This window comes from Buceros rhinoceros, unplaced genomic scaffold (genome assembly GCF_000710305.1).
Source record: "Buceros rhinoceros silvestris isolate BGI_N320 unplaced genomic scaffold, ASM71030v1 scaffold14779, whole genome shotgun sequence".
Taxonomy (NCBI): domain Eukaryota; kingdom Metazoa; phylum Chordata; class Aves; order Bucerotiformes; family Bucerotidae; genus Buceros; species Buceros rhinoceros.
In genome coordinates, this window is record NW_010430318.1 from 50,083 (window position 1) to 64,013 (window position 13,931).

Consider the following 13,931-nt stretch of genomic DNA (forward strand, 5'->3'; position numbering starts at 1 on the left):
CCCCTGACCCCTGTCCCTCAGCAGCACCTCCACACGGCTGGGAAACCCCTCCAGGGATGGGGACTCCACCACTGCCCTGGGCAGCCGGGGACACGCCGGCACAACCCCAACGGCACAGAAACGGCTCCTCAGGGACAACCTCAACCTCCCCTGGGAACAGCTGGAGGCCGGTTCCTCTTGTCCTGGGGAGCAGAGACCGACCCCTCCTCGCTGCACCCTCCTGTCAGGGAGTTGTCAGAGCCAGAAGGTCTCCCCGGAGCCTCCTTTGCTCCAGGCTCAGCCCCCCCAGGCCCCTCAGTTACCAAGTTACTGAGCTCCCATCTCTGGAGACGCCCAGGATTCAGCTGCCTCACCATGGAGTCAGCAGCCTGTGGGAAGAGCTCAGAGAGAACAGAAACAGAACTTTCAATCCACCAGCCCTCATAAATCAACACCACGAGAAGCCAAAACAGCCCTGCAAGACCTTCTCAACGTCTTTCTGCCCCTCCAGTCTGTTTTGCTCAGGGTTATGTTATCCAGCTAGAAACACCCTCTGTGGTTACAAACACGTATCAGACCACACCACCTCCACCACTCCAGTGGCTCCCAACAGCTGCACGTACAAGCAATAAAGTTCTGTGGAGAAAGAGAAAGATGTGCCAAGACAGCTCGTAGGAATCCTGCTGGAGTGAACCACGCTGGCCACATCCAAAACCGTCCCCCTGGACCTGGACCAGCATCACTGGGTGACCAGAGACCTGTGCTGCAACCCCCTCCCTCAGATTAGCTCCGGCAGCTGCCACTGCTCAGCTCCTGGATTTCTTCTGAACATAGATTTTGTCACTATTTTGGTAAGCAGATAATTCAAATCTCTCTTTATTTTTTCCCCCTAAGGTGCCTGCAGAGCACAAGAGCCATTAAAGCAACAAACAAGGACAATTCCCCCCTAAATCATTACACAAACACCCTGCTCCTGACTGAGGGGCTGAAGGGGGCCGGGATGGGACCAGGGTGGGACCAGCTTGTGCCCCCAGTACCAAGTCTTTGCGCACTCGGTTTACTCAGAAGCTTCGAAGTTTGGAGGAAATCAGCCTTTAAAAGGATACGGATTTCCTGCCCCAAGAGGAATTTCTGCCCTCGCAAACGTGGCTCGACCACACTCGTCTTTATTTCTCGCAGCAGTCTGTCTTGGGGTCCATCGTCTGTGTCCCGACCTGCCCTGCTGAATTCCTACCATCCTTTTTTACAGCTTTGTATGATTGAGCGTGACGCGTTCCAGCGGACAAAGGCAGCCAGCGGAACGGGGCAAGAGAGTCCTGAGGAACCACTGTGGAGCTACAGGCGTTATTCTTACTTGAACATAAATAATCGGATTCCCACCAAGGGAAGGAAACGTGGCTTCCTCTTTCCTGCACAAAGACAGTCTGTGCCCAGGACAGCAGCGACCCCAGACACACACTCCTGTCCTTCCTGCTTAAGACACTGCGGTTACTATTCCTGCAGGGATGTCGCGAAGGAGGAGGCTGAAAAGGAAAAGCAAGACAGAGGGAGCCCCTGTTCGATGCGCCCAAGGCTTGGGCTTACCCCGTGTTTTCACATAATCGCAATTCTTGTATCAGCAGCTCTGCTGCTGGATGCAGCCGTAAAGATGAACACCCTGTGAAGGTAAGTGTCCCACAGAGCTCTGGGGAGGAAAGAAAAATCATTCCGCTTCCTTAAAAAAGAGTTAAGGTGCTCGAGCCCGTGCCCAATTTCAGACCGTGGTGCTGAAGACGCAGAGTTTTATCCAGTACTTATCCAGCGTCTCTTGGAGACGCTGGGGTGGACAGCTGTCCTGCCAGGGGCTGTCCTCCTCCCAGACCCGCTCCTTTATTAAACCCATCCACACGGAACCTGCCTGGGTTCAAAACCGTAGGGAACAAAGGCACAAGGGCGAGAACCATGCCCCGGTAGATCATTTCCTACAGTTTGGATTTACCTGGCTTCTTCCAGAGCCCGGAGCGATGGCCCCTGCCTTGACTGCAGCACCTGGCTCGCAGCCTGGGGGTGCTCTGGCGATGACTCCTACATAATTAAGGGAATCGGTATTTTCCATAATAAAGGGACTCAAAGGTACAGTGTGTGTGACTGGGGGTGGAACTTCCACCACCCCCACTGCTGGAAGCAGACCCGTGAATCGCTGCAGAAACACCCTCGAGTTTACAAAGTGCCTTTCACTGGTCCTGTAAAACTTTGTCCCAGTTTAAGCGGAACACGAACTTTGAGGATGAAAGCTTGCGTTCAGGAACACAACAAAAAGACCTAACAATATCTTCCAAAACTCTGTTGTCCTCTCTCCCTCCCCTCAGGATGTCTCCACTCTTGGAGATACTCAAAACCCAAGCAGACACGAGCCAGAGTAACCTGCTTTGAGCAGGCACTTGGACCAGACCATCTCCAGGGCGCTTCCAACCTTAACCATCTCACGAGTCTACGGCAGCAAGCAGATAAAGTGTTCAAACTTCGCAGCACTCCACTGAATCCAGAAATGCTGCTAAATACAGACAATCTACAGCAACTCAGCCGCTGGTTTCTAACGGCACCATCGCAGGGCTCTGGGGAGGACGCTGGCACAGCCCTCTCAGGCTACAAGGGATGGGATTCCTGCTCTGTAACCACCAAATCCTGCCATGCTCTTTGTTGTCCGTGGAAAGCAGCACACGAGACCTCAGCTGGCAGGAGAACCCGTCTGGGTCTGGATTCCAAACCCTCACCCTGTGGCGCAGCTCCTCCCTGCTGACAGCATAAGTGGTTCCGGAGGTTATTCTCCAGTTGGACACAATGGCTAGCGGTGGACTCCAGTAACTGGAGGGCTCCTCTCCCCAGTTTTTGCTGGTTGCAGGGGTTCTTTTCCGTCAGAGTGTAAAGCTCTGACTTCCAAGCTGCCTTTGGTGTTTCTCATTGCCTTCTGCAACACATTGTGTTTGTTTAAAAACGACGGATTTGCAAGAAACCCGTTAAACTGCACGGAACAGAAGGTATTAGTACAGAGCAAATACCAGAATAGACGTTATTAAACACACAAAAATGGCAAGTTGCCTCCTATTACTTTGTCATCTCATATTATGAACAAAAGTGTGGCTCAACAAGTGGTAAAATCTGAAACGCACCAACATGCGACAGAAAACATGCACGGAAAACTCCTGACGAATTTCCAAACAGCTTCAGAGGAGTTTGATTTCCTATTAAAAATGCTATTTTGAGTAAAAAAAGAAGTTACGGGCTTTTAGTTCGCAACAGTATCACAAGCCAGAAGAAAACTCTTCCGCTAGCTCGTGCATCCAGGATGTGCTGTGTGGCCAAGCCCCCTCCTGCGAGGGCTTTCGTACTCAGCTACGGCGGTTCCCAGCAGGGCGGCCGGGCCGGGGTTCCTCCTGAAAGAGAAAGCTCCGGCAGCAGGAGAAAAAACACATCATCTTTCCCGACTGAGCACAGGGAGGAGGATTAAACTGCTTCTAGTTTCAGTTTCTAGCCCTTCCTAAACACACAGATGTTAAAACTAACTCGTTCATCCCACCTACGTCGCGTCTTTTGAAAGTTCATTGTCTCCACGGTTAAATAATTATTAACACTAATAGTGTTAACCAGCAGCTGAAGCCCTCCCCCCTCTCCTGGCTCTCCCTTCCTGCAGCTCTCTCACCCCGCTGCTCCCCCCAGCTCACAAGACCCCCATGAAATGGGGGCGTCCCTACACATGAGCACCCTGAACCCCAAAAGGCACCGCCAGCAGCTGCTGAGACACGGACACGCTTGACATTTCCAGCCCTGATTTGCCCCAATTTAAAAGCAGCGAATCGAAAAGAATGAGAGACGGTCTCTGAGCAAATACTCGCAGCGTTATTAACCCCATCAAAACCTGCTTAATCCTATTACAAAGCAGAGTACAGCGTCACTTCCAGCAGGTCTTTAACGCAACGGCCAAAAGCAGATTACACTTCTCCTGGCTTTATCAGCTATTGAAGAACTTGCGTTTTCCAGCTGCCATCCCACGTTCCTGCACGCTCAGAATTCGCGGGTTTGGTTAAAAACTCCATTATGAAGCGGCCTGACCCGGACATACAGAGCACGGACCAGGAAAAAAAAAAAAAAAGCAGTAGTACCTGGGGGTTGACTGCTCAGAAGAGACGCTGACACATGTCTCAGTCATGTTTCTTGTCCGCAAAGCACCAGCAAGAGCTTCAGTGTGTAAATTTTCTTTATCCCGGTTATCTGCTCTGGACAGAAGAGCCACGAAGCCAAGGTCCGCTCTCTGGAGTAGAAGAGGGGCAGCACATGGAAACTCCACCCTCGGCCGGTCCAGGCCCCAACTCATCACTTGCGCCAGGAGAGCTTGATCGTTGCTTCTGTCTGCATCAACGTGGCGGCACAGGCGATCTCTAATTAACATCCCGAGTGATGACCGAGCCTGCTCTGCGTGTTCCGGGATTCTCCGTGGTTTTAATCAGAGCCTCACAAAGCCCACGGTGGCTCCTGTAGGGCAAAGCTCTCTGGGCAAAGACCTCCCAGCACTGCTGAGAGAACTGACTCCACACAGGGTGGGCACGCAAGGTGCTCTCCACACGCAGAAAAGGACGGGCAGGGTGTTTGAACAAACGAGACGACGAAATTCGGGAGGGTCCTCATGCTCCGGGGGCTGAGGAAGTTTGTTATCTGACCTTACAAGAGTGCATCTTCCTCGCAAAGCGTAGAGGGACGGGGCTGACGGGGAGCAGCTGCTTTACTCCGAGCACCTACAACCTGAGCTGGGCTACGGAGGGTGGGAGAGAAGCGCTGGATAACCATCATGGTTACAACAGGATTCCACTCCGGTAGGAAGGATGCGTGATAACGAACGGGGGGCTCGGGGCTTGCCTCCGAACACGCCACAGATGGCAGGCAGACACGCTTCCTGGCACCCAGCCCCAGAGCTTACGGTGCCATGGCATGTCTCACTGCTATTACAAACGCCAGTTTAGCAATGGTGACATTTCTGAGGACCAGAACGAAACCACAAAACTCTTTTCACTTAAGGCAAAGAACCAGATGGGAACAAGTTTGAGTTGAGCACAATCTGGTTTGGATTTCAATCCGCCACCTAAAAGCCAAGGTCTGTGCACCAAGATCCTGAGAATCCAGCTCTCTCGCCATGCTGCTTCCTGCGGCTGCACCTCCCCGGCGGCAGAAACAGATAAGGATTATTAAACTCCGCTGGCAATAACCACCACAGCTTCAGGCCTCAGGAGATGCCACAAGGTCCTCTGCTGACTGGGACCTCCATCCTCTCAGCCTGAGGCAACCATGGCCACGAAGCACTGATCTGCTGAGGAAATTCCTGGCCATTTTGTTGGTTGGTGCTTACAAACCGTGGTCCCGGACTGAAAGAATCCCTCGGCGTCCCCATCAGAGCCCGCGGATTTAAAGCTGAGGTGGAGAAAGCCAAGAGCCTTTTCCAAAGCCTTCCCGTCTTGTGTTGCTTCATCTCACGTGCCAGAACCCACTGCACTTGTTCCTCGGGATCCTTCACACCACTCCCGGGTCACGAGGAGGGATGACAGTATCTTCCCGTGCTGCTCTACGCTTTGCGTGCTGCCTCCCGCTGGGGGTACATCCGCAGGAGCCCCCTCCTCCTCCTTCCGTCACTTACTGGACAGAGGGAAGCGCTTGCTGCTGCCTCCCTCCATGCCGCAGCCTGGCTGCTTTGGAAGAGCTCCGCTTCCTCGTGCCTCCCGCCTTGACACAGCCACACCATAAATTACTGTAAGATAAAGCCGGGGCGCGGGGCAGACTGACAGCGGTTCCGTTGCTCTGCGTTACCCGCCCCTGCGAATGCTCTTTGCCTGCACTACTTGCCCCGTCTGTCTCTCATCTGTCAGGGGATGGGAGTGCTCAGGTCAGCGGTTACCCTGCGGTCCTGCAAATCCCCGCTCTGCCTGACCTCAGGGGATCGTGCTCTGGCAGCCAGGCCCAAGGAGAAACTTCTCTACTCCTTTTCCAGCGGCTTCTCCTTTCCTCAGTACACTGAGAAAGCGAATTGTCTCAGACCGGCCACTGCTGAAGCCTGCGAGGCACGAGAAGGTGGCAGAGGGGACGTGCTCCACCTCTCCCCAGAGGCACAAGGGGCCCTTTCACGCAAAGAGGAATATGAAATGTTATGGATGTGGGGCCACATCTGGCCGTAACGTCACTGCGGCAACACGTGCAGCACATTGCCCAGCGCCAGCGGAGTTCACCACGTTCCTGGGTGATCTCAGGGCCCTGGAATTTGGGAAGCAGAACAGGGCTAGGGGCCTGTTCCACTCTTCTCGCTGCCCGTTGTGAAAGACCTGGGAGGAAGGGGAACACCAGCCTCCTCTTGTTTTGGCTTTGTCCCACGGAAGAGGTAGAAGAGTAGGTGAAGGAGCCCCCAAACCACAGCCTCGCACCACCACATTCCGGTTCATTTAGACGACGTGAACGGAAAGCCAGCTACAAAGGCACCACACACATCCACACCTGACTCTTCTTCCCACGGGGGACACCAAACATCCCCCACGTCTCCTGACCTTTCCCAAAGGCTCTCCAGACCACTCAACACGATGCCATCAGCTCGTCCCGCAGAGCTGGCAGACCTGAGGAGGGGTTCGGTGCGGTGCTACGAAGGGACAGCGGTTCCTTTTAGTCCATCCTGGTATTTTAAGGCATTACCTGGTCTCCCATCACCCAGACTGGCTGGAACAGGAGCTCTAGAGCAGCCAGGACAGCGGGGGGACCACTCTTTCACCCGCCGCTCTCCTTCACAGCAAGATCCCCCCTCGAGGGGATTGGAAAGCGACTCCGATGCCCAAGCAGAGAGATCCTGAGGTAACAGCGAGGGGCCCTGACTGACATCAGAGTCATTTGTGACCACGCAAGCAAGTCACACGTGTTGTATCACTGGCAAAATTATTTTTAGACCTAAATGAAGCCCCAAAACCACCTATAAATATTTTCAGTCCCCTCTGCCTAAGCAGCAGTCGGTGCTTTGGAATGATGCAGTTTCACGAGTGTTCATTAAGTTGGTTCTGGTGGAGAAATCACCCCTTAATCAGGACTTAACTCACCCACACACCCCCTCACCACGCACAAACACACCCCGTGATGTCAGGCATGACCGGGCAAACACAAAGACAACCTTTGCACCACACTCAGTCACCAGCGTAGCGGGGGTGGTTCGGATGCAGAGAGCGCTGGATAAATCAGGAATAAACCACAGCACCACGTTGGCTCGGTCCCTTTATCTCAGAAAGGGAACAGCAGGATCTAAGGGGTCCAGGAATCAGACAAAAAACAATTACAGCATGGAAAAGCTTGGAAGTGATGAGAGATCTAAAGGATTCTGATTACTTACCTAAAAGAAAGCAACGGAACAGAAGTGTGATAGTTCACAAAGCTACGAGTGCTTTGGGAACGGGGAACTCGCCCTCACCCCGTTTCTTAACGCGAGGGAATTCACCGAAACCCACTGGAGACGAGACGGGAAGGGAAGGTTCCCACCCAACAGCCCGCTCAGCTGCGAGCTCCTGACCACACCGTCACCAACGGCTGACAGAGGCCACCGCCAGACAGCTGTCACAACATCAGAATCCTGGTGTTGAACACCCAACCACTAACAGTCACCCAAACCTCTGACAGTCCAGGGCTATGGAAAACTTCCTCTGGAGACGGGTTATCCTGCACCTGCTTGCGGCAAAGAGTCTGGAGCCACTTTGCAGCCTTACTGGTGGAAGTGGCCCAGCACAGGCACTTCCAGTTTGATTTTTCATCTCCAGCTGCAAACACGAGGGTCAAGTGATGGGGGGCCACGGTGCTGTCAATCAACAGAAACCACCGTTTTTGCTGCTTCGACACCAAACCTCAGCTCCGGAGGAATCCCTCAGGGAACGTCCCTGCCCCTCACTCCTCTGCAGACCCAAATGTGCCCCATGCCCGGTGCTTCACCCAGCTTAGAACCTTGAACCAGGCTTTCTCATCCTGTCGCTAAGCACACAAGGGCCTGCCCTGTGCTGTCAGAGGACAAACATCTTCATAGAGCCCTAAAGACCCTCAGCTGACATGGAGGACAGAAGGTCAAACCGCTCTGACTGGTGGCATCAGTGTGACACAACCTGACGCTCATTTCCAAGACGAGAAGAGGCAGCAGAACAGGAAACAAACATTTTCCCGGCTGGATCGAGTGGTGGTTTGGCACAGAGACCGATCTCTACGTACACGCTGACTCAACAAGAAAATATTAAGGGAAGAAAAAATCTCCTTCATTAGAATATTTTTTTAAGAGGCTGCCTAGAATGTTCTATTTCTTCCCCTCTTACCTGCCACAGGATTTGCTTCCCTCTTTTGATGAGGTTTAACAGGAATCACAGAATGGTTTAGACTGGAAAAGCCCTTCAAGCTCCTGAGTCCCACCATCCCCCAGCACCGCGAGGTCCCCCCTGCCCCCTGTCCCTCAGCAGCACCTCCACACGGCTGGGAAACCCCTCCAGGGATGGGGACTCCACCACTGCCCTGGGCAGCCGGGGACACGCCGGCACAACCCCAACGGGACAGAAATGGCTCCTCAGGGACAACCTCAACTTCCCCTGGTGCAGCTGGAGGCCGGTTCCTGGGAGAACAGACCAACCCCCAGGTCCCTCAGCCGCTCCTCAGTGCACTTGTGCTCCAGACCCTAGAATTAACTTCTTGATACTCAGCACAAGCCAGACAACGTTCTAAAGTCCTCTCTGAGACCCTGATACGTTCTCACTCTGTTGTGTGAGGTTCGGTCTTCAACCAGAAACTTTATTTCCAACAACCACGAGGGAGCAGTGGAAGAAACGCTCCTACACCACTGACTAACGCTTACAAGCTACTTACGGGCCTGACCAGATCCTTCAGCCTCTAATTTCCCGCTCCATAAGGGATCAGCGTTTGCACATTTTCAAACACAACCACAACTGTCCACTTTTCCCACCAAGGTTTATCTGGAAGGTGCAATACTAAGGTGAGGTGTTCCTTACACAACCTCGTTGCGTGATCAGCCGCAGTTCAAGATTTCACCCACACAGAAGTGATGGCAGGAGAACTAGAAAGTTCCCTTCTCCCAGCACTGTGAGATGCTCGAGGCTCTCACCACCGCCTCGCGTCGCCGTTCCCAGCCCGTCCTCGGCTTGTGACCCTGCCTCCCCACCTAACGCTGTGTTCAGAATGAAACCGCGCTTCTCTAGAGCTGACCTCACGCCTTCCTGCTTTATTCCGTTATTCAAACAAGTATAAATCCAACAAGAGCAAACAGAACGTAATGCTTCCCTCTATCTCAGCCCCGATGCTTTTTCATACTCCACTTTCTTTCCCAATCCTCTGTCCTTTATCTCCCCTCTCTCCGGGCCCCACTACCTGTCTCTCTTGCCCGTTTTTGAAGATAAGCTGCTCCACTCTCACACCAACCCTGGAGAATATTCATCTAATAGAGACTACAAAAAGAGCAATTTATTCCGTATCTCCATCCGCACTGTCCCTCCGATTTATCTCCTCCTCTGTGCTTTCCTGTCATCGGCCCTTTGTCTCCTTCCTTTTATTACCATTCCATTTTGTCGTTCATTTTACTGTCCCAGAACGACAGACCTCAGTGTCCTCTACAAAACGTGGGGAGCAGAAAACCCCTAACTGGGAGGACACTGGGCACTCAACGCCGTTAGAACAGAAGCCAGGCCGTGCCCCAGGGCAGCCTGACACCGCGCTCCTCACCGGGAAGTATTTTCTCCCATTTTCCAAGTTGCCTGTAGTTTGTTACAACGATGAACTGATGCCCAATAAACCTGGGCGTTACCTCTAAGTCAGCACAAGGTTCGAGCCACATAAAGACATTATTAATTCATCACGTTTTATACGGGCAACGTCGATTTTTGAGCAGCAAAGCCGAGAATGGGACAAGAGGAAAAGAGGGATGCTGGGGAGGCTCTGCTCCAAGGCCGGGTCTTACCTGTGAGAGCCCAGGGGACGATGCATGTCCCGGAGGCGTCGCAGCAAGGTTTGGGTGTCCCTTATTTATTTCATGTGCAGTGTAAGGGGATGGGGCGGGAGGACCCGGTTGTCTTGCTACTTGTGTTACCTGTGTGGAGATAAACTGTTAGTAAAACATTGTATTAGTAACCCAGTCTGTGTAGATAGCATCAGCTTCTTCAGAAAGCAGCTAGCAGCATCTTTATATACACATATAAAATAATACAGATGTTCATCTAAACACTTCAAGCAAACTGTTGTAAAATATATTCACAGCACATACTTGCTCCACTGCACTATCCCCACAGTGGAAAAAAGGAGACTCAAAAGAAAGCAAGACTCCCCAAACCACTGGGTAACACCCCCGAACCACTGGGAGACACCCCAGCAATCCAACACAGCTTTGTTTGCTCATGGTATAGAAATCCAGCACTCCCTGTGCACGTGTATTGCCCCGGCATTGGAAAATAAGGCAGAAGGAAACTCCTGGCTCGTGATCTTCACTGGATTACTAGCACCATGCTCCAAGAGAGCCAACTACGAGAGCAGAAGTCACCAAGTTCAGGTTTAAATGCTTTTTCCAAGCTGTTTTATCGCCCCCCGAGTACCGACACCTGTTGTTGCGTTACCTAAACCACTACAACAGCTGGACCAGCAGCGAGAGCCTACAGATTCTCACGGCTCGGAAACAGTCCCGGATCATTCACCGCGGGAAGATTTACAGCATCTCTGCGCTCAGCAGAGAAAAGGGTGGGTCAAGCCAGAGGAGCTCGTCCTCTGTCCCAGCTGGATCATTCCCTTCCCAGGGGGAATCATCTCTTTTTCTTGGTGGATCCAGGTGGCAGGTGCGGGCATAGCCCCAGGCAGCAGGATCGAAACCAGCATCTCAGCAAACTTTCCAGGTCCCATCCCCAGGACAATCAAAGAAATGACTCCTAAGACAACCTCGAAAGACCTGTCATGTCAGTCCACAGCAGTCAGTGCTCACAAGTGACCACGTACCCTGATGGATACCAAAAGATGCTGCTGAGGAGGGGAGAAGGAAGCCAAGGCAGCACAAGCCACAAGGAACAGCCTCCTCTGAACAGCCACCTCAGGAGGTGGGGACATGCTCGTCACCAGGATGTCTCCTTGGATGTCACTTCCCGTGGAGAACAGGAGGTTATTTGGCAGCGGTTGTGCTAGCTCGGACCCTGCTGGTTGTCATCACCCCGCTCACAAGGGCACAGACTGGTCCAGCCAAGGCCAGAGCCATCCGACCCCTCCAGCAGCACCCAGCTCCTCACAGAGGTTTGACACGGGAAATGAGGGCGACGACGACATCCCGGGTTAGCGGGAGCACTCAGCAGGCCTCAGAAATCAGGAGGAGGTTAATTACAGAGCACGAGGAACACTGGTCCGAGTGGGGTGAAATAGCAGATGCAGGGCTGAAGGGTAACGGGGACAAGGGAAGACAAACTTGCTGAACATGTGTTCAATCAGTAATTTTTGTTAAAAAAAAACAACCAGGGAGAGACTCTACGGGCTCCTCGCTGTGTTCTCGGCCCTCTGCCCTCAGCGTCCCAGGGGTCTGGCTGTCTGTGTATTCAATGGGGTTCTGCAGAACCTGAACTTGGTCTGGGATTCCTAAGGATGCAAATATCCTTCTCGAATCCAGAGATTAAATTGTTCTCCTAAAATGGATACACAAAATGACACATTAATTCGCTTGGGCATCACTTTCTTCCTCCTTAACTGAGCAGCAAGAGGCTACTGACGGTTTTCCAGAAGCCTTAAGCCTGTGTTTTAAAAGACATAACGAAGGAAAAATGAAATAAAACTCAAGCTGGAATTCTCTCTTTTCCTTCTGAGCTTAAATCTTCAGGTTTTAGCATCTCTCACAAGTTTTGGATAATCCTTCCCCTCTGGGTACCTAACTGCAGATTCACGGCCGTGTCCATGAAACGTTCTGGCAAGATCAGAACGGATGGGGTGTGCCGCCAGCATCCCTCGATCACGGGGCATGCCTGGCCACGATACAACCACAGCTCATCGTTCAGAACGGCTCTTTCCATAAACAAAGCCCAAAAATAAAAGGGTTCAGGCTTGGACAGAACCTCTTGCCTTCCAGCATTCCTTTCACTCGCTTGGGCTGGCGGACACAGCTCCACAGCAGCGCTGCCGCCTCCCAGGAGATGAGCATCCCTCTTGCCCACTCTGCAGCCGCTGGGGCTGGGGAACGCAGCGACCTCCTGACCCAGATCCTCCCCCCAAGCACGGGGTGGCTGGCGCAGCTAATCCTCCCTAAGCTCCTCTCTGCAGGATTCTCCCCATCGCAGGAAGATCCCTTTAAAGGGCACGAAGGCGAATCATGGTGACTCTGCTGGGTGTGAAGTTACTGGGGGGCCACCAATGGGCACTCACTGCAGGAGAATGAACACCCAGAGAAGCGACTGATGGAGTCAAGCCTGAAAATTTTGGAGCAAAGTGGTTCTTTGACACTTTCCCATCACCTTCTCTACCATCTGGGCAACCTGACCTGAGGTGGCATCAGCTCCAACGAGGCACAGCAATTAACACAAATGACCTAATCCAGCGTTGACGTAGCCACGCTACAGAACCTCTGCTCATGGCTACCTCCCACCAACTTACGAGCACTTCTCTCCCCACAGGTCCATCACATGAACGCCCACTTCTCACCAGTTCACGGCCCGCAGTCAGTGTTGTTCCTCAGCTTCTAGAGGTTTATCTCAAAGTAATTCTGGTGCAAGCTGCAGTGCTTGAGATCACAGAGTGTAACCGAGGCATCATCTGCCAGAAAAGGCTGGCTGGGCCACAGCTGGTCGTGCACTAACACGGTTATCCTTCCTGTCTGATTCCCAGCTCTGGCCTCACGCTAGCTTCAAGAAGCACGTCTGCTTCTGATCGTTCCCCCACACTCATTTGGTTTCCACAGCCCCCAGTACCCGGGTGCAGCCACACACTGTCACCTGGGATCATTAAGGTCACTTTTTCTGCTGGAAATCAGTGTCTTTCCCTCAAACTCCGAACCAAAAAGCTGCTTTCAGTACATTTCTTTGAAATGTTTTAGAACAAAATCTCCTTTTTCCTCCATTCCCCCCTCCCGATTCCACAGGCTTGGGATCTCGCAGCAGGTGGACGAGTAACTGCAGCGATTTCTCGCAGTATGAAGAATTTGGAAACTCCACACAAGAAGCTGCTTACAGGACAAAGCCCAAATCTTTATGTCCCGAAGAGGCTTTCCTGGCATTCTCCATTATCGATGGGGGGAATTAGTCCAAGAGTAGTTCATTGAAACAATTATTTCCAAATCTGTTTTAAAATAATTCAACTGCTGGATTTATTTATTAAAAACCCCAACCTACCAATATCAGCCTTTTCTACAGTGTGTTCTATAAAATAAATGACGATGAAACATGACGAGGTGAGGTGGTTTGGGGTTGAATATCTGTGTGATTTCATTGAGAAACAGGTTCTACCAAAGATTTGTTGGGAATTTTGACCATCTCCAAACTTCGTTTCATCTGACGCATCACACTTAGTCTCTTCCTCATCTCCTGTCTCTGCCCTACAAGAAAACGTGTTCCTGTGATTTTATTTCAGGGCAGGTTATTTGGGCCCCTAGTGAAAGCCACAGGACTTTCCATTCCCCTTTTTGGCAAGCAGCACCTTCTTCTGGAGAAAAAAGAGCTCAGGCACACGCAGCTGAGGTCCTGATACGTGGAAAGATAAGGAACGGATAAATCAGAATCTTTTTCGTCTCTATCTCACTAAAACCAGGGGTTTCATCTCCGGGTTGCCCAGATTACAAAATCACAAACTCATCTGGGGTGGAAAAGCCCTTCGAGCTCCTCAAGTCCCCCTGTGCCCCAGCACCGCCAGGTCCCCCCTGCCCCCTGTCCCCCAGCAGCACCTCCACACGGCTGGGAAACCCCTCCAGG

General features: G+C 52.3%; 1 protein-coding gene across 1 annotated transcript in view; it reads right to left on the reverse strand.

Moving 5' to 3' along the window:
* LOC104499494 (eukaryotic translation initiation factor 4 gamma 3-like) overlaps nucleotides 1-13,931 on the reverse strand; it is a gene marked incomplete at both ends in the record, with an annotated part of 71,033 nt that overhangs the window by 49,311 nt on the left and 7,791 nt on the right. The window contains one exon of the mRNA XM_010143003.1: nucleotides 9,971-10,099. Within this exon, the coding sequence (XP_010141305.1) occupies nucleotides 9,971-10,099 (129 nt within the window). The remainder of the gene's footprint in view (nucleotides 1-9,970; nucleotides 10,100-13,931) is intronic.